Source organism: Arachis hypogaea, chromosome 1 (genome assembly GCF_003086295.3).
Source record: "Arachis hypogaea cultivar Tifrunner chromosome 1, arahy.Tifrunner.gnm2.J5K5, whole genome shotgun sequence".
Taxonomy (NCBI): domain Eukaryota; kingdom Viridiplantae; phylum Streptophyta; class Magnoliopsida; order Fabales; family Fabaceae; genus Arachis; species Arachis hypogaea.
Window position 1 is genome coordinate 74,653,162 of NC_092036.1, and position 18,462 is coordinate 74,671,623.

At 34.0% G+C, this 18,462-nt stretch overlaps 1 protein-coding gene and 1 non-coding gene across 2 annotated transcripts; one reads left to right on the forward strand and one right to left on the reverse strand.

Annotated features, from left to right (window-relative positions):
• Positions 1–675: 675 nt before the first annotated feature.
• On the reverse strand, positions 676–783 carry LOC112713623 (small nucleolar RNA R71). The gene has a single exon (XR_003158598.1). It is a non-coding gene; the product is annotated as a small nucleolar RNA R71 (small nucleolar RNA).
• A 10,557-nt stretch (positions 784–11,340) lies between these two features.
• On the forward strand, positions 11,341–18,193 carry LOC140183966 (uncharacterized). The gene is made up of 5 exons (XM_072233797.1): positions 11,341–12,078; positions 12,466–12,584; positions 15,119–15,237; positions 16,224–16,441; positions 17,854–18,193. The coding sequence occupies exons 1-5, from the start codon at positions 11,565–11,567 to the stop codon at positions 17,877–17,879; spliced, it is 996 nt and encodes a 331-aa protein (XP_072089898.1). The 5' UTR covers positions 11,341–11,564; the 3' UTR covers positions 17,880–18,193.
• Positions 18,194–18,462: the final 269 nt, after the last annotated feature.

Consider the following 18,462-nt stretch of genomic DNA (forward strand, 5'->3'; position numbering starts at 1 on the left):
CGAACTCCATCTTCTTTGATAAGTTCGAATTTTCTACTTCTGCCTTCTATTTTTCTTTTCCTCTGACACCTCAAGGAATCTCTATACTGTGACATACAGGATTCCACATTTTCTTGTTCTCTTCTCTTTCTTATGAGCAGGAGCAAGGACAAAAGCATTCTTTTTGAGGCTGATCCTGAACCTGAAAGGACCTTGAAGCGAAAGCTAAGAGAAGCCAAGGCGCAACTCTCTGTAGAGGACCTAACAGAAATCTTCAAAGAAGAAGAACCCATGGCAGCCGAAAACAACAACAATGCCAACAATGCAAGGAAGGTGTTGGGTGACTTTACTGCACCTACTCCCGACTTCTATGGGAGAAGCATCTCTATCCCTGCCATTGGAACAAACAACTTTGAGCTTAAGCCTCAATTAGTTTCTCTAATGCAACAGAATTGCAAGTTCCATGGACTTCCATTGGAAGATCCTCATCAGTTTTTAGCTGAGTTCTTGCAAATCTGTGACACTGTCAAGACTAATGGGGTTGACCCTGAGGTCTACAGACTTATGCTATTCCCTTTTGCTGTAAGAGACAGAGCTAGAATATGGTTGGACTCACAACCTAAAGAAAGCCTGAACTCTTGGGAAAAGCTAGTCAATGCCTTCTTGGCAAAGTTCTTTCCACCTCAAAAATTGAGTAAGCTTAGAGTGGAAGTCCAAACCTTCAGACAGAAGGAAGGAGAATCCCTCTATGAAGCTTGGGAAAGATACAAACAATTAATCAGAAAGTGTCCCACTGATATGCTTTCTGAATGGAGCATCATTGGAATTTTCTATGATGGTCTCTCTGAACTATCCAAGATGTCTTTGGATAGCTCTGCTGGAGGATCTCTTCATCTGAAGAAGATGCCTACAGAAGCTCAAGAGTTGATTGAAATGGTTGCAAATAACCAATTCATGTACACTTCTGAAAGGAATCCTGTGAACAATGGGACTAGTCAGAAGAAAGGAGTTCTTGAGATTGACACTCTGAATGCCATATTGGCTCAGAACAAAATATTGACTCAACAGGTCAATATGATTTCTCAAAGTCTGTCTGGAATGCAAAATGCACCAAGCAGTACTAAGGAAGCTTCATCTGAAGAAGAAGCTTATGATCCTGAGAACCCTTCAATGGAAGAGGTGAATTACATGGGAGAACCCTATGGAAACACCTATAATCCTTCATGGAGAAATCATCCAAATCTCTCATGAAAGGATCAACAGAGACCTCAACAAGGTTTCAACAACAATAATGGTGGAAGAAACAGGTTTAGCAATAGCAAGCCTTTTCCATCATCTTCTCAGCAACAGACAGAGAGTTCTAAGCAGAATACCTCTGACTTAGCAACCATGGTCTCTGATCTAATCAAAACCACTCAAAGTTTCATGACTGAAACAAGGTCCTTCATTAGAAATTTGGAGGCACAAGTGGGTCAGCTGAGCAAGAAAATTACTGAACTCCCTCCTAGTACTCTTCCAAGCAATACAGAAGAAAATCCAAAAGGAGAGTGCAAAGCCATCAACATGGCCGAATTTGGAGAGGAGGAAGAGGCAGTGAACGCCACTGAGGAAGACCTCAATGGACGTCCACTGGCCTCCAATGAGTCCCCCAATGAGGAACCATGGGAATCTGAGGCTCAAAATGAGACCATAGAGGTTCCATTGGACTTACTTCTGCCATTCATGAGCTCTGATGAGTATTCTTCCTCTGAAGAGGATGAGTATGTCACTGAAGAGCAAGTTGCTAAATACCTTGGAGCAATCATGAAGCTAAATGACAAGTTATTTGGAAATGAGACTTGGGAAGATGAACCCCCTTTGCTCACCAAGGAACTGGATGACTTGTCTAGCCAGAAACTGCCTCAAAAGAGACAGGATCCTGGGAAGTTTTCAATACCTTGTACCATAGGCACCATGACATTAAAGAAGGCCTTGTGTGACTTAGGGTCAAGTGTAAACCTCATGCCTCTCTCTGTAATGGAGAAGTTAGGGATCTTTGAGGTGCAAGCTGCAAAAATCTCACTAGAGATGGCAGACAATTCAAGAAAACAAGCCTATGGACTTGTAGAGGATGTTCTGGTAAAAGTTGAAGACCATTACATCCCTGCTGATTTCATAGTCCTAGAGACTGGAAAGTGCATGGATGAATCCATCATCCTTGGCAGACCCTTCCTAGCCACAGCAAGGGCTGTGATTGATGTTGATAGAGGAGAATTGATCATTCAAGTGAATGAAGAATCCTTTGTGTTTAAGGCTCAAGGATATCCCTCTGTCATCATGGAGAGGAAGCATGAAGAGCTTCTCTCAAAACAGAGCCACACAGAGCCCCCACAGTCAAACTCTAAGTTTGGTGTTGGGAGGCCACAACCAACTTCTAAGTTTGGTGTTGAACCCCCACATTCAAACTCTAAGTTTGGTGTTGGGAGGTTCCAACATTGCTTTGAGTATTTCTGAGGCTCCATGAGAGCCCTCTGTCAAGCTACTGACATTAAAGAAGCGCTTGTTGGGAGGCAACCCAATGTTATATTTTATCTATTTTCCTTTGTTATTTTATGTTCTTTTGTAGGTTGATGATCATGAGAAGTCACAAAATCAATTGAAAAAGCAAAAACAGAATGAAAAATAGAAAGAAAAATAGCACACCCTGGAGGAGAGCGTGCTGGCGTTTAAACGCCAGTAAGGCTAGCTGTTGGGCATTTAACGCCCAGTCTGGCACCATTCTGGGCGTTTAACGCCAGAAAGGGGCACCAGACTGGCGTTAAACGCCAGAAAAGGGCAAGCATTCGGCGTTAAACGCCAGAAATGGGCACCAGCCCGGCGTTTAACGCCAGAATTGGCTCAAAACACATTTTTGCTTGCCACTTGGTGCAGGGATGACTTTTCCTTGACACCTCAGGATCTGTGGACCCCACAGGATCCTCACCTACCCCACCACTCTCTCTCTTCTTCACCCATTCACCAATCACCTCAACACCTCTTCCCCAAAAACCCTTCACCTATCAAATCCCATCTTTCTCTTCACCACTCACATCCATCCTTCATAAAACCCCACCTACCTCACCCTTCAAATTCAAACCACTTTCCCTCCCAAACCCACCCATACATGACCGAACCATGAGCCCCCCCCACTCTTATATAAACCCATCTTCACTCCTTCATTTTCACACAACCAAACCACCACTTCTCCCCCTTTTTGGCCGAACACAAAGCCATTCCCTTCTTCCTCATTTCTTCTTCTTCTCCTCTCTTCTTTCTTCTTTTGCTCGAGGACGAGCAAACCTTTTAAGTTTGGTGTGGTAAAAGCATTGCTTTTTGTTTTTCCATAACCATTTATGGCATCCAAGGCCGGAGAAACCTCTAAAAAGAGGAAAGGGAAGGCAAAAGCTTCCACCTCCGAGTCATGGGAGATGGAAAGATTCATCTCAAGAGTGCATCAAGACCACTTCTATGAAGTTGTGGCCTTGAAGAAGGTGATCCCCGAGGTCCCTTTTTCACTCAAAAAGAGTGAATATCCGGAGATCCGACATGAGATCCGAAGAAGAGGTTGGGAAGTTCTTACCAACTCCATTCAACAAGTCGGAATCTTAATGGTTCAAGAGTTCTATGCCAATGCATGGATCACCAAGAACCATGACCAAAGTGTGAACCCGGATCCAAAGAATTGGCTTACTATGGTTCGGGGGAAATACTTGGATTTTAGTCTGGAAAATGTAAGGTTGGCATTCAACTTGCCCATGATGCAAGGAGATGAACATCCTTACACTAGAAGGGTCAACTTTGATCAAAGGTTGGACCAAGTCCTCACAGTCATATGTGAAGAGGGCGCCCAGTGGAAGAGAGATTCAAGAGGGAAGCCGGTTCAACTGAGAAGGCATGACCTCAAACCCGTGGCTAGAGGATGGTTGGAGTTTATCCAACGCTCAATCATTCCCACTAGCAACCGGTCCGAAGTTACTATAGACCGAGCTATCATGATCCATAGCATCATGATTGGAGAAGAAATAGAAGTTCATGAGGTGATATCCCAAGAACTTTATAAGGTGGCGGACAAGTCCTCTACCTTGGCAAGGTTAGCCTTTCCTCATCTCATTTGTCACCTCTGTTATTCAGTTGGAGTTGACATAGAGGGAGACATCCCTATTGATGAGGACAAGCCCATCACTAAGAAGAGGATGGAGCAAACAAGAGACCCCTCTCATCATCAAATCCCTGAGATGCCTCAAGGGATGCACTTTCCTCCACAAAACTATTGGGAGCAACTAAACACCTCCCTAGGAGAATTGAGTTCCAACCTGGGACAACTAAGGGTGGAGCACCAAGAACACTCTGTTCTCCTCCATGAAATTAGAGAAGATCAAAGAATCATGAGAGAGGAGCAACAAAGACAAGGAAGCGATATTGAGGAGCTCAAGCACTCCATAGGATCTTCAAGAGGAAGAACAAGCCGCCATCACTAAGGTGGACCCGTTCTTTAATTTCCTTGTTCTTTATTTTTCTGTTTTTCGAAAATTATGCTTATGTTTATTTATGTTTGTGTCTTGTGGTCATTAGTGTCTTAGTGTCTATGCCTTAAAGTTATGAATGTCCTATGAATCCATCACCTCTCTTAAATAAAAAATGTTCTTAATTGAAAAAGAGAAGAATTGCATGAATTTTGAATTTTATAACAGTTTAATTATCTTGATGTGGTGGCAATACTTTTGTTTTCTGAATGTATGCTTAAACAGTGTATATGTCTTTTGAATTTGTGGTTCATGAATGTTGGCTCTTGAAAGAATAATGAAAAAGGAGACATGTTACTGAGGATCTGAAAAATCATAAAAATGATTCTTGAAGCAAGAAAAAAGCAGTGAATACAAGAAAAAAAAAGAGAAAAAGAAAAAGAAAGAGAAAAGAAAGAGAAAAAGAAAGAAAAAGAAAGAAAAAGAAAGAAATAAAGTTGTGATCCAAGGCAAAAAGAGTGTGCTTAAGAACCCTGGACACCTCTAGTTGGGGACTCTAGCAAAGCTGAGTCACAATCTGAAAGGGTTCACCCAATTATGTGTCTGTGGCATGTATGTATCCGGTGGTAATACTGGAAGACAGAGTGCTTTGGGCCACGGCCAAGACTCAATAAGTAGCTGTGTTCAAGAATCATCATACTTAACTAGGAGAATCAATGACACTATCTGGATTCTGAGTTCCTAAAGAAGCCAATCATTCTGAATTTCAAAGGATAGAGTGAGATGCCAAAACTGTTCAGAGGCAAAAAGCTAAAAGCCCCGCTCATCTAATTAATACTGATCTTCATAGATGTTTTTGGAATTCATTGCATATTCTCTTCTTTTTATCTTGTTTGATTTTCAGTTGCTTGAGGACAAGCAACAATTTAAGTTTGGTGTTGTGATGAGCGGATAATTTGTACGCTTTTTGGCATTATTTTTAGTATGTTTTTAGTATGATCTAGTTAGTTTTTAGTATATTTTTATTAGTTTTTAGTTAAAATTCACTTTTTTGTACTTTACTATGAGTTTGTGTGTTATTCTGTGATTTCAGGTATTTTCTGGCTGAAATTGAGGGACCTGAGCAAAAATCTGATTCAGAGACTAAAAAAGACTGCAGATGCTGTTGGATTCTAACCTCCCTACACTCGAAGCGGATTTTCTGGAGCTTCAGAAGCCCAATTGGCGCGCTCTCAACGGCGTTGGAAAGTAGACATCCTGGGCTTTCCAGAAATATATGATAGTCCCTACTTTACCCAAGATTTGATGGCCCAAACCAGCGTTCAAAGTCACCCTCAGAATTTCCAGCGTTAAACGCCGGAACTGGCACAAGAATGGGAGTTAAACGCCCAAACGGGCATAAAAGCTGGCGTTTAACTCCAAGAAGAGTCTCTACACGAAAATGCTTCAATGCTCAGCCCAAGCACACACCAAGTGGGCCCGGAAGTGGATTTTTATGTCATTTACTCATCTCTGTACACCCTAGGCTACTAGTTCTCTATATATAGGACCTTTTACTATTGTATTTAGAGCTTTGGATCATGTTTTTATGATTGAACCCTCTTTGGGAGGCTGGCCATTCGGCCATGCCTAGACCTTGTTCTTATGTATTTTCAACGGTAGAGTTTCTACACACCATAGATTAAGGTGTGGAGCTCTCCTGTACCTCGAGTATTAATGCAATTACTATTATTCTTCTATTCAATTCCGCTTGTTCTTGTTCCAAGATATCACTTGTTCTTCAACTTGATGAATGTGATGATCCGTGACACTCATCATCATTCTCACCTATGAACGTGTGCCTGACAACCACCTCCGTTCTACCTTAGATTGGGTGAATATCTCTTGGATTCCTGATACACGATGCATGGTTGATCGCCTGACAACTGAGTGCTCGCCTGACAACCGAGCCAGCCATTCCGTGAGATCAGAGTCTTCGTGGTATAGGCTAGAACTGATGGTGGCATTCAAGAGAATCCGGAAGGTCTAACCCTGTCTGTGGTATTCTGAGTAGGATTCAATGATTGAATGACTGTGACGAGCTTCAAACTCCTGAAGATGGGGCGTTAGTGACAGACGCAAAAGAATCACTGGATTCTATTCCGGCCTGATTGAGAACCGACAGATGGATAGCCGTGCCGTGACAGGGTGCGTTGAACATTTCCACTGAGAGGATGGGAGGTAGCCACTGACAACGGTGAAACCCTTGCATAAGCTTGCCATGGAAAGGAGTAAGAAGGATTGGATGAAGACAGTAGGAAAGCAGAGAGACGGAAGGGACAAGCATCTTCATACGCTTATCTGAAATTCCTACCAATGAATTACATAAGTATCTCTATCTTTATCTTTATGTTTTCGTATATCATCATTCATATCCATTTGAGGCTGCCTGACTAAGATTTACAAGGTGACCATAGCTTGCTTCATACCAACAATCTCTGTGGGATCGACCCTTACTCGCGTAAGGTTTATTACTTGGACGACCCAGTACACTTGCTGGTTAGTTGTGCGAAGTTGTGTTTATGCCATGGTATTGAACACCAAGTTTTTGGATTCATCACCGGGGATTATTTGTGTTGTGAAAAGTATTGATCACAATTTCGCATACCAGAAGCCAATCATTCTGAATTTCAAAGGATAGAGTGAGATGCCAAAACTGTTCAGAGGCAAAAAGCTAAAGGCCCCGCTCATCTAATTAATACTGATCTTCATAGATGTTTTTGGAATTCATTGCATATTCTCTTCTTTTTATCTTGTTTGATTTTCAGTTGCTTGAGGACAAGCAACAATTTAAGTTTGGTGTTGTGATGAGCGGATAATTTGTACGCTTTTTGGCATTGTTTTTAGTATGTTTTTAGTATGATCTAGTTAGTTTTTAGTATATTTTTATTAGTTTTTAGTTAAAATTCACTTTTCTGGACTTTACTATGAGTTTGTGTGTTTTTCTGTGATTTCAGGTATTTTCTGGCTGAAATTGAGGGACCTGAGCAAAAATCTGATTCAGAGACTAAAAAAGACTGTAGATGCTGTTGGATTCTGACCTCCCTGCACTCGAAGCGGATTTTCTGGAGCTACAGAAGCCCAATTGGCGCGCTCTTAACGGCGTTGTAAAGTAGACATCCTGGGCTTTCCAGCAATATATGACAGTCCATACTTTGCCCAAGATTTGATGGCCCAAACCGGCGTTCAAAGTCACCCTCAGAATTCCCAGCGTTAAACGCCGGAACTGGCACAAGAATGGGAGTTAAACGCCCAAACTGGCATAAAAGCTGGCGTTTAACTCCAAGAAGAGTCTCTACACGAAAATGCTTCAATGCTCAGCCCAAGCACACACCAAGTGGACCCGGAAGTGGATTTTTATGTCATTTACTCATCTTTGTACACCCTAGGCTACTAGTTCTCTATATATAGGACCTTTTACTATTGTATTTGGAGCTTTTGATCATGTTTTTATGATTGAACCCTCTTTGAGAGGCTGGCCCAGAATGTTTCAGTCTATGCTCCTATCTACTTTCTGTATATACCAAGAAAGATGTACGGTCTAATGAGGCTACTACGAAATATTTACTCATGGGTGGGGCAAGCTCTTCTATTCTGGTTCATGGTTTCTCTTGGCTCTATGGTTCATCCGGGGGAGAGATCGAGCTTCAAGAAATAGTGAATGGTCTTATCAATACACAAATGTATAACTCCCCAGGAATCTCAATTGCGCTTATATTCATCACTGTAGGAATTGGGTTCAAGCTTTCCCCAGCCCCTTCTCATCAATGGACTCCTGACGTATACGAAGGAGTGCGGTTCGTTCGATAAATTCCTACCTCTCTATCTATTTCTGAGATGTTTGGATTTTTCAAAACTCCATGGACATGCAGAAATCGGCCATGCCTAGACCTTGTTCTTATGTATTTTCAACGGTGGAGTTTCTACACACCATAGATTAAGGTGTGGAGCTCTGCTGTACCTCGAGTATTAATGCAATTACTATTGTTCTTCTATTCAATTCCGCTTGTTCTTGTTCCAAGATATCACTTGTTCTTCAACTTGATGAATGTGATGATCCGTGACACTCATCATCATTCTCACCTATGAACGTGTGCCTGACAACCACCTCCGTTCTACCTTAGATTGGGTGAATATCTCTTGGATTCCTGATACACGATGCATGGTTGATCGCCTGACAACCGAGTGCTCGCCTGACAACCGAGCCAGCCATTCCGTGAGATCAGAGTCTTCGTGGTATAGGCTAGAACTGATGGCGGCATTCAAGAGAATCCGGAAGGTCTAACCTTGTCTGTGGTATTCTGAGTAGGATTCAATGATTGAATGACTGTGACGAGCTTCAAACTCCTGAAGGTGGGGCGTTGGTGACAGACGCAAAAGAATCACTGGATTCTATTCCGGCCTGATTGAGAACCAACAGATGGATAGCCGTGCCGTGACAGGGTGCGTTGAACATTTCCACTGAGAGGATGGGAGGTAGCCACTGACAACGGTGAAACCCTTGCATAAGCTTGCCATGGAAAGGAGTAAGAAGGATTGGATGAAGACAGTAGGAAAGCAGAGAGACGGAAGGGACAAACATCTTCATACGCTTATCTGAAATTCCTACCAATGTAATTTTGTATTAGAACAATTGGAGGAAGTCGTAATTATCAAAGAGAAAGAAGTAGTTTAAGACTTAGGAGATGTTGAGAGTCCATGGGAACCTCAAGTTATAGAGCCTCCTTCCAAGAAGTTTGAATTTGATGTTGAGGAGGATATACAACCTCCAAAGCATATCATGGTTGAAGATTTTGAGGAGGTTGATCAAGAGATGGATTCAATAACCCACAAACTGAGGATCGTGTTTGTTGTGTATTAATCTCGGGGAAACCCATGAATTGAGGATCTCTATTTTGTTGTGTATTGATCTCAGGGATAACCCACAAACTGAGGATCATGTTTGTTGTATATTAATCTTGGGAAAACCCACGAATTGAAGATCTCTATTTTGTTGTGTGTTGATCTCGGAAAAACCCATGAACTGAGGATCCCTGTGTTGATCTCGGGGACGCACACAAACTGCGGATCACTGTTTTTCTTTGTGCGTATATTTTGGGTTCGAGCTTTGCACCGACTACTAGTAGTTACGAAGGAGTGGTATTCTTAACCACCTACACGTATGCATGAAGGACATAATAGGAAGCCATATCTAGGACTAGTTCCTAGATAATGTCGGGTTTCAGGGTGTAAACCAACACGTGAGCTCATGACCTGCTTAGGACAGACATGCATCATAATGTTTGCGCATTTGTATTTGGTTATGTTTGCTTGTGTTACTCCTTTGTGGTTGTGCTGTTTGTCTTCTTGTGACTTGTTTGTGTGTTGGTTTGGATTTCTTACCGGTGCTATTAGTTCATCACGGATGTATTGAGGTGAAATGTTGTGGTTGAGAAATGATTATGTGGTTGAGAGATGGTTAATATGACTAATTTTGTGATTGAAATTTATTTTGAGTTTAGAAAGTTAAAGAAAAGTAATTAATCATCTAAAGTAAAACTAACAGTATTTTCAAGAATTTGATAAAAATAGTTTTATTGAGTAAAGTTAGTTATTGGCATTTTATTTCATTACTTTTACGACATTCTCATTCCTTACTGAGAAGGTGTGGTTTGTTCTCACTCCAAAATTTTCCACTCATTCAGTGATACAGATTCGAAGACTCAGTTTGAAGCCACGGGCGGTTATTAGACTTATTTATGAGTTAATTTTATGAGTTAAGTTGTTTTCATAGAGTTCTCTCGCCTTTGTTGATTAAGATTTTATTTTATACAGAGGGATAGGAGCTGCATCTGAGTTTCATTTAAATTCTTTTGTATAATATCTATTATTATTAATAATTATGTGATTATTATTACTTAGTGATCCTTGATATATGATTTTAATTAATAAAAAAATAAGTTTTTGGCTTTTTCTTAAAAATTAAAATGCGATATCGAACTAAAGGCTCAATATTAAATAGTTAATAAGGAAAGCAGGTTAGTAACGCCTTACTTTTAGTATGATCATGATGTATTGGAAGTTAAATCGTTACAAAACTTGTCTAAACATAAATAATGAATGCAAAATTAATATAATTTATTCATTAAAAAATACATAAGAAATATAATTTAAAAAAGATATGATTTGATCATGTGATAACCATTTTAAAATTATTTTACATAAATTGTACGAGAGAGATTAGTGCTAACAAAATATTTTTAAATTAATAAATTATAATGTGATTATGATTTATTATAAGGATAATTTTAAAAAATAAAATGCAAAAACATGTTAAATGAATAAAGGGTAAAATATATTTTTTGTTCTTAAAGTTGATCAAAAATTTAAAAAATATTCCTAAATTTTATTTTGTTTTAATTTTGTCCTAAAAATTTTGATTTGTATCAAATATACCTTCGATGGCTAAATTTTCAAAAAAATTAAGACCAATCTAACAATAATACATGAAAATTATGCTTAGTTTGCTTATGTTGAGATTTGCTTTTATGAAATTGTTGTTGAATTAGTCTTAATTTTTTTAAAAAATTAGTCGTCAAGAATATATTTAATGCAAATCGAAAACTTTTGGAACAAAATTAAAACAATTTGGCCATGTAGCATCGCTAAAACAAAATTAACATCACACTGAAAATCTAAAATAATAGAAATTGTTTCACATGTTTCACAAAACTTTTAATCTTAAATTATAATGATAGATATTTACAGGCAGAAGTAGTTCTTGATTAATTGTAATTTGTAAATAATCCAAAGGTCTTAACCCTAAAAGAATATAATCAGTTCTAGTAATGATTGTACGATTGTGTTTGTAAGCTACTCGAAGAAAAAATGACGTATGGATGGCAATAAGTTGTCAAAAACATAGGATGACAAATCCAATGATGTTTCTGATATTGACAAGAGAGTATCTCCTTTCTACATGCTTTGTTGGCAACGAACTCTTCACAAAATGCCCATTTTTAAACCCAGCAAATTAAAACCTCTAACAACTCTCAGAGGATTAAGGAGACACAAAGACGCATTGATATGGCAGATGAAGATCACACCCCAACTGAAGCAAAAGTTTACTATTCCAAATCAATATGGTGGTCAAAAACTCCCAAGAGAAGTGACAGTAACAATAATGGAGTTAATGGCTTCTGTTTTGGTGATGTTAAAGATTACTATGGCTATAACTCCCAAGAAATAGTGACTCCTGAAATATCTGAGTCATTTGAAGGGATCAGAGTTTTGAACAACAATGGTAGATATGGAGCTAACAATAATGAAATCTTCATGGCAGCCGCGGCCTGTGGTGACGAAGAGAATGGCGAGTACGACCGTTATTCGATGGTATCGTTGTCGGCAGAAATTGTGGAGATAGTTGAAGATGGTAAGAGCATAACAAACAACAAGAATAGAGGAGATGATGATCTTCATGTTGCTGTTGGCAAAGATGACTTGGATTTGGTGCAGTGGGTTCTTGATCATGTTGTTTCTCCTGGTGCTCGGATTTTTCTTGTCCATGTATCGCCACCAATCACAATGATTCCCACGCCTGGTAATAAGTTTTCTATTGTTAATTTTTTCTTCAAGAAATTTTTATGTCAGAAAATAATAAAAGTAAAAGAAAATCAAACACGTTATCATTAGAGATACATTTATTAATATACTTTTTTTTTATCGATTTAAATTTAAAAAAAATAGTATCATAATATAACATGATATTAAAAATTTTTTGTGTGAGACACGTATTAGAAATATTTAAGTTTTAGAAAAAATAGTATTATGATAAACTTTAGTGAAAAATTAATTGATCACAAAACAGAACTTTTGTTGAAAACTTTTCTTTGTGCTTTATATCTTTGACTTGGCATTTTTTCCCTATAAAAAAAAGTATACCTCTCAATAGCTGAATTTCCAATTAAAAAAATGGCATATGTGATAGTTGGAAAGTTTGATAGAAGCCAATTGACCCCACAACAAGTGAGATTTTACGTGAATCAAGTGAACAACAAGAGGAAGGAACTTTTGCAGAAGTATGTCCAGCTCATCAATGAAGCCAAGGTACAGATTTAATTTGCATGTATTTAGACCAACCATATTTAATAAAGAGAAAATTTTACTTTCCTCCTTCTTTTCTTGTGAGATATTAAAATAATATTTTTTTTCTTTATTTATAAAATGTATATTTTCTTTTTATAATTTTTAAAAATTTTTTTTAATTTATTTTAAATGTTGTATTAACTAATATTAATTTTATCTATTTTTTTATAAAAAGTATTTTTTACAAAAATATTCTTTAACAAAAATTTTATTTTTTATCATTAAATTTTGCTTATCAAAATACCATTTAATAAATTATTTTTTATTTATTAAATTATATTTTTATCAAAATATTTTTTAAAAAATTTAATAACTAATTTATTTTTTTCTAAGATACCCTTTACTAATTTTTTAATTATTAAATTATGACCAAAATTTGTTAACAACTTTTTTATATTTTACTATTAATTTTTTGATATCAATCTATATTATTTTAACATTAAATAAAAAAATCTTACCATTGTTAATATGTATAACAATTAATACATATTGATATTGAAAAATAATTTTACTTAGATTTTTTTAATATTAAAATAATATATATTGATATTAAAAAATTAATAGTAAAATATAAAAAATTGTTAACAAAAATTTTGGTAAAATTATAATTAATAATTAAAAAATTATTGAAGGGTATTCTAAAAAAAATAATTTAATTATTAAATTTTTTTAAAAATATTTTGGTAAAAATACAATTTAATCAATAAAAAATAATTTATTAAAGAATATTTTGGTAAGTAAAATTAATGACAAAAAAAATAAAATTTTTGTTAAAGAGTATTTTTGTAAAAAAATAATTTATTTTTTCTTAAAAAAATGGATAAAGTTAAAATTAGTTAATACAAAAAAATTAAAATGGATTAAAAAGGAGGTTTTTAAAAGTTATAAGGGAGGGAAATGTACATTTTATAAATAAAAGACAGAGAAGTGTCATTTTAACATCTCGTAAGAGAAGGAAGTGAAATGTTCTCTAAAAAAATAATATGTCATGTTGTGAATGTTGTTGAATCATGTATTAAATCTATTATATATCTATTATTTTACAATCAAAATGTGCTATATATCACTTTCTCATTGCAATTGGAATAAAATCTTTCCCTTCAAAATTAAGGAATTTTCCTCTCTCCCTTACTAATTTTACAACCAAAATGTGCCACATGCATGTCACTCTCTTATTATAATTGAAATTAAATCTTTTCCTCCAAATTAAAATTAAAGAATTCTTCCCTTATCCTTACTAATTTTACAACAAAAATGTGTCACATGTCACTTCCTCATTACAATTGAAATCAAATCTTTTCCTCCAAAATTAAAGAGTTCTCCTCTCCTTTCTCTTCTTTTCTCTATTTCTCTCATTCTTTCAACCACTCTATCTATTTTATATATCATTATCAATATCAATAACTAATTACTAATTTGACAATCAAAATGTGCAACATGACATTATTTAATTGTATTAAAATTAAAATTAAAATATTAAAATTGAAATTAAAATATACCTATATTATGTATCATATATTACTATCTAATTTAATAATCAAATGTATCACATACACTCTCTTATTAAAATTGAAAGAAAATTTTTTTCCAAAATTAATAAACTCCCTTCCTAATTTCTCTCATCTATCTTTCTCCATTTTTCTATTTCTCTCTACTATTTTTACTCTATATATAATTTATATTTTATATTAGTAATTTGACAAATCAAAATATGTCATCTAATATTTTTTTATAATTAAAATAAATTTTTTCTTTCAAAATTAACAAATTTCCACTCTCATTCTCATTCTTCATCTTTATCTTTCTCTCTCTTTTTCTCTCATTCTCTATTTTTTTATCTTCTCTTCTACAGAAAATAAAATTAACAAAATAATATAATTTAAATAAAAAATATTATTATTATTGTTATTATATACATAATTTTTTAGTTTTTTTATTAAGTTTTAAAATTTTACCACTTATTTTTCTAACTTATATTTTTATGTCTCTTCTTTCAAATATTTATTACATATAATTTGGAGAGAATACTAATGTTATAATTAAAAGTTAGAATCAAGATTTAATTGTTTTAAAAAATTTAATTTTGAGTTAATTTTATAACTATCAGTATAATTTTTTTTATACTAATATCTAATTATATTTTTATATACATAGAGAGAACAAATATTATTTTTACCTACATATATCTTGGTCTTTTTAGTCAAAGACTTTTGTCAACTTACGATTTTTTTTTTTATAAAAATTGTTTAATTTTATAAATCTTTTGTGTTATGCATAATTTATATTGTCAGAATAAAGTGGACCGTAATTTTAAAAAATTTATATTTCCATAATATTGTTACAGTAAAAATACTAGTGTATTATAATAACTTGCAAGTATACATGTTCAAATTATCTTATGAAAAGAAATATTAAGCCAAAGTTGGAAACCAGGTTAATAGTCGTCCCCTTACCAATTTGTGCTCTTGTAACGTTGTTCTTGCTTACTCTCACAGATAACTGCTGAAACGTTGCTTCTTGAGAGCAATGACACAGGAAAAGCCATTTTAGATCTCATCTCTATACTTAACATATCCAACATTATCATAGGAATGAAAAAGCTACCCTACACAAGGTATCATACCCAGTTCTTCTTGTTAGATTTTATATAAAGAAAAAGAGAAGGTAGAGAAATTGATGTGTATTATTACTTTATTAGCTATGCATGTGATAAATTGTCAAATACAAGTATTTAAAGCATTTATAAGATATAGTAGTTTGAATTTATTTGAAATTCAATTTAAGTTTGTAACAAATAAAATTTGAATCGGTAACAAATAAAATTTATTAGTATACGAGAGGTAATGGCTTTAGCACATGGAATTCGGGGAGTTCCTGTTGGCAATGATAAGTTAGAACGAACAAAATGATATTCAATAGCAAGGTGTTTGTCCGAGTGCGAAAGATGGAATGGCACAAAGATAGGTAGCAATGGTAAATTGGTAAGTAACTTGAGTTCCTTAAATAATTCACACAACCATAGGAGTTCTGCGGTGGAACCAATATATAGTGCCGCTTTAGTTGATGATTTAGCACCGGTTGACTGCTTCTTTGAGGATCAAGATATAATATGAGAAGCTTGTTTAAGACCATACAAGAATTTGTTTTGCCCGCATATATATTCCAGAAATCGAGAGTTACAAATCCCTGGATTTGAGACATATAGATATATCTTCATAGATGGCAGAAGGTGTAAAATTTTACTCTTAAAATGGAGTTATTCTGCTTGACTTTAACAAAGAAAGTCAACTTCATGGTTATATTTAGCGAGTATTGTTGGAAAAAAATATAAAAATATATTGTACCACAGGAATAAGATAGAAAATATGAGTCTGGTTTTACTTTTATCAAATTACCATCCAATTCTTTTGTAGACTAGAAATTAAATGAATTTTATACTAAAACAGAAATATTATTGTCAAACAAATCAATATGAAATATTAAGACAATGTATGCATGGTATTATAAGAACCTGTTCTAGACTAAAGTCTTAGGATTACTTATATAATTATACCTATTCAATGTTCATCGGTGCTAACAACTTTCTTAATAATGTTATAGGAAAAGGCGCAGCAACAAATTGAGTAGAGGAGAATTTGTAAAGAAAAATGCACCAGTATCCTGTGAAGTTACCTTGGTTTGTCATGGTGAGGAGTTTGTAGCTACCCCATACATGGATCGATTTGCATCCAAAGGCCAAGTTCCAGTGCCAATGGCAGTATCACAAAGTAAAGGTCACTCAAGAAACTACTACTTTCCCTGCGCATCCCTTTTTTCAGGTAAAAGTATTATTTTTACACTGAAATCAACCACCAAAATTAATAATTATATAGTATCGTTTACCTTGTTTTTAATGTGTATTTTATATTCAGACATATATTTTATACTAGTTGGTGACTAATTTTAATATATACCTAACATAATTATTTTTCAAGCAAGTGCACTTAACTACTACTTACTTTCTATCTATATTTATGATAAAAAATATCACTTTTTTTGTAATTTATTATTCAAATGTTACTCTTTTATCACGTTGACAATTGATTTACTATTTCATTTTCAAGTATAATTGTTTATATAATAATATATATAGGAAGGATGCCATCTAAAAAGTTAATTTAAAAATGACATTAACTTAAAAAAAAATTGACATATTACTAAAAAAATATTCTCTTATAATAAAGATGAATGTTTATTAGACAAATCCATGAATGAAACTCTGCTCTATAGCTATTAATATCGAATACTGATCAGATAAAAGATAGATGGTGATATTTTATATAATATATCTAGTGTAGTATATATAATAGGAATTAAGAGGAGTTTTGTCTATATTTTTTTCCCTAAAATATTATATACACTCAAAAAGAATAAATTGTTATTTATAATATTTAAACTCAAAATTTTTAATTAGAGTATAAGATATTTTTATGTTATATAATTATCCTTATTTAATGAATGAAAAATAAATTAATTAGATATGTTATTGCCTATTGAAACAGTGATAAACCATAATAGTGATAAAGCTATGAGTTTATGAGTCAATTCAAATATTATTGTTTCTCCATTATAATGTGTAAATATATGAGTCAAGTCAATGATGCCTAGATTGTGTTAATTCAAAATGATGAAATAAAGTATTTATTTATTAGTATGAGTTCTATTAGGATAAAGTATATTTTTTGTTTTTAAAGTTTGGTAAAAATTTTAAAAATATTCGTAAATTTTATTTTGTTTCAATTTGATCTTAGAAGTGTTCGATTTGTATCAAATATATCTTTGGTAGTTAATTTTTAAAATTTTTTAAAATTAATTTAACAATAATTTCATATAAACAACTTTTAACACAAGCAAATCAAGTATAATTTTTATGCATTTTTGTTATATTATTGGTCTTAAATATTTTGAAATTTAGCTGTCGAAAATATAATTGATTCAAATCGAAAATTTTTGGGATGAAATTAAAACAAAATAAAACTTAAAGAATATTTTTAAAACATTTGATAAACTTTAAAAATAAAAAAATATACTTTATCCTTTTTATTTTTATACTAGGAAAATATACTCTTAGAATATATATATATAGTATAAAGAAAATGTAATAAAATTATCTTTTATCTTTCTCAAGGATTTTTGGTTAATTTTATTATCTGAGTCATTCTATCACTTACTTTGTCTCCCTTGATTACAGGGTGCATGAAACTAGTGGACAAATAGTACATTTCTCATACTATTTACCAAAAGCGAAACCTGTCCTTGAAGGGGCAATTGATTAAGTACTTCAGATTCACAATGTACCATTCTTCTGATTTTGAAATCAGGTCGTTACATGCTTTGGTCATGAGGAATTACAAAGAACTTTCAGATGATTTAGATATACAGTGTTTTTGGGGGTATTAGTATGTAGAAGACGCATGTCCATCTTATGTTTAATTTGCATGAGTAATTAACTATTCTATACCTGTGAAAATTGTGAATATATATATATAAACAATGATTAGTTGAATTTTTTTGGAATTTGTCTTCAGTTACATGGCTGATGGCTTTAATTATATGGTTAGATGTATTTTTATTTTAATTTATTTGATTATTTTATTAATTTTTTGACAGAGATTATTTTATAAAAATTAATATCAATAAATGATTACGATTGTGATGGACCTAATATACTCTCTCTCTCTCAAAATTTCTCCATAAAATATTTAGAGAGAAGTTTGAAAAAAGGTTTATAATTAATTATAGGACCAAAGAAAGATTAAGAATGTTAAGTAGAAATATTAATACAAGAAAAGAAAAATGA

What these genes read in the sequence shown, in the direction of transcription:
- LOC140183966 (XM_072233797.1), top strand. Translation starts at nt 11,565, where the DNA reads ATGGCAGATGAAGATCACACCCCAACTGAAGCAAAAGTTTACTATTCC. An exon ending in CACAATGATTCCCACGCCTG is followed by an intron (nt 12,079 to 12,465) that starts GTAATAAGTTTT and finishes CATATGTGATAG; the next exon opens with TTGGAAAGTTTGATAGAAGC. An exon ending in CTGCGCATCCCTTTTTTCAG is followed by an intron (nt 16,442 to 17,853) that starts GTAAAAGTATTA and finishes CCTTGATTACAG; the next exon opens with GGTGCATGAAACTAGTGGAC.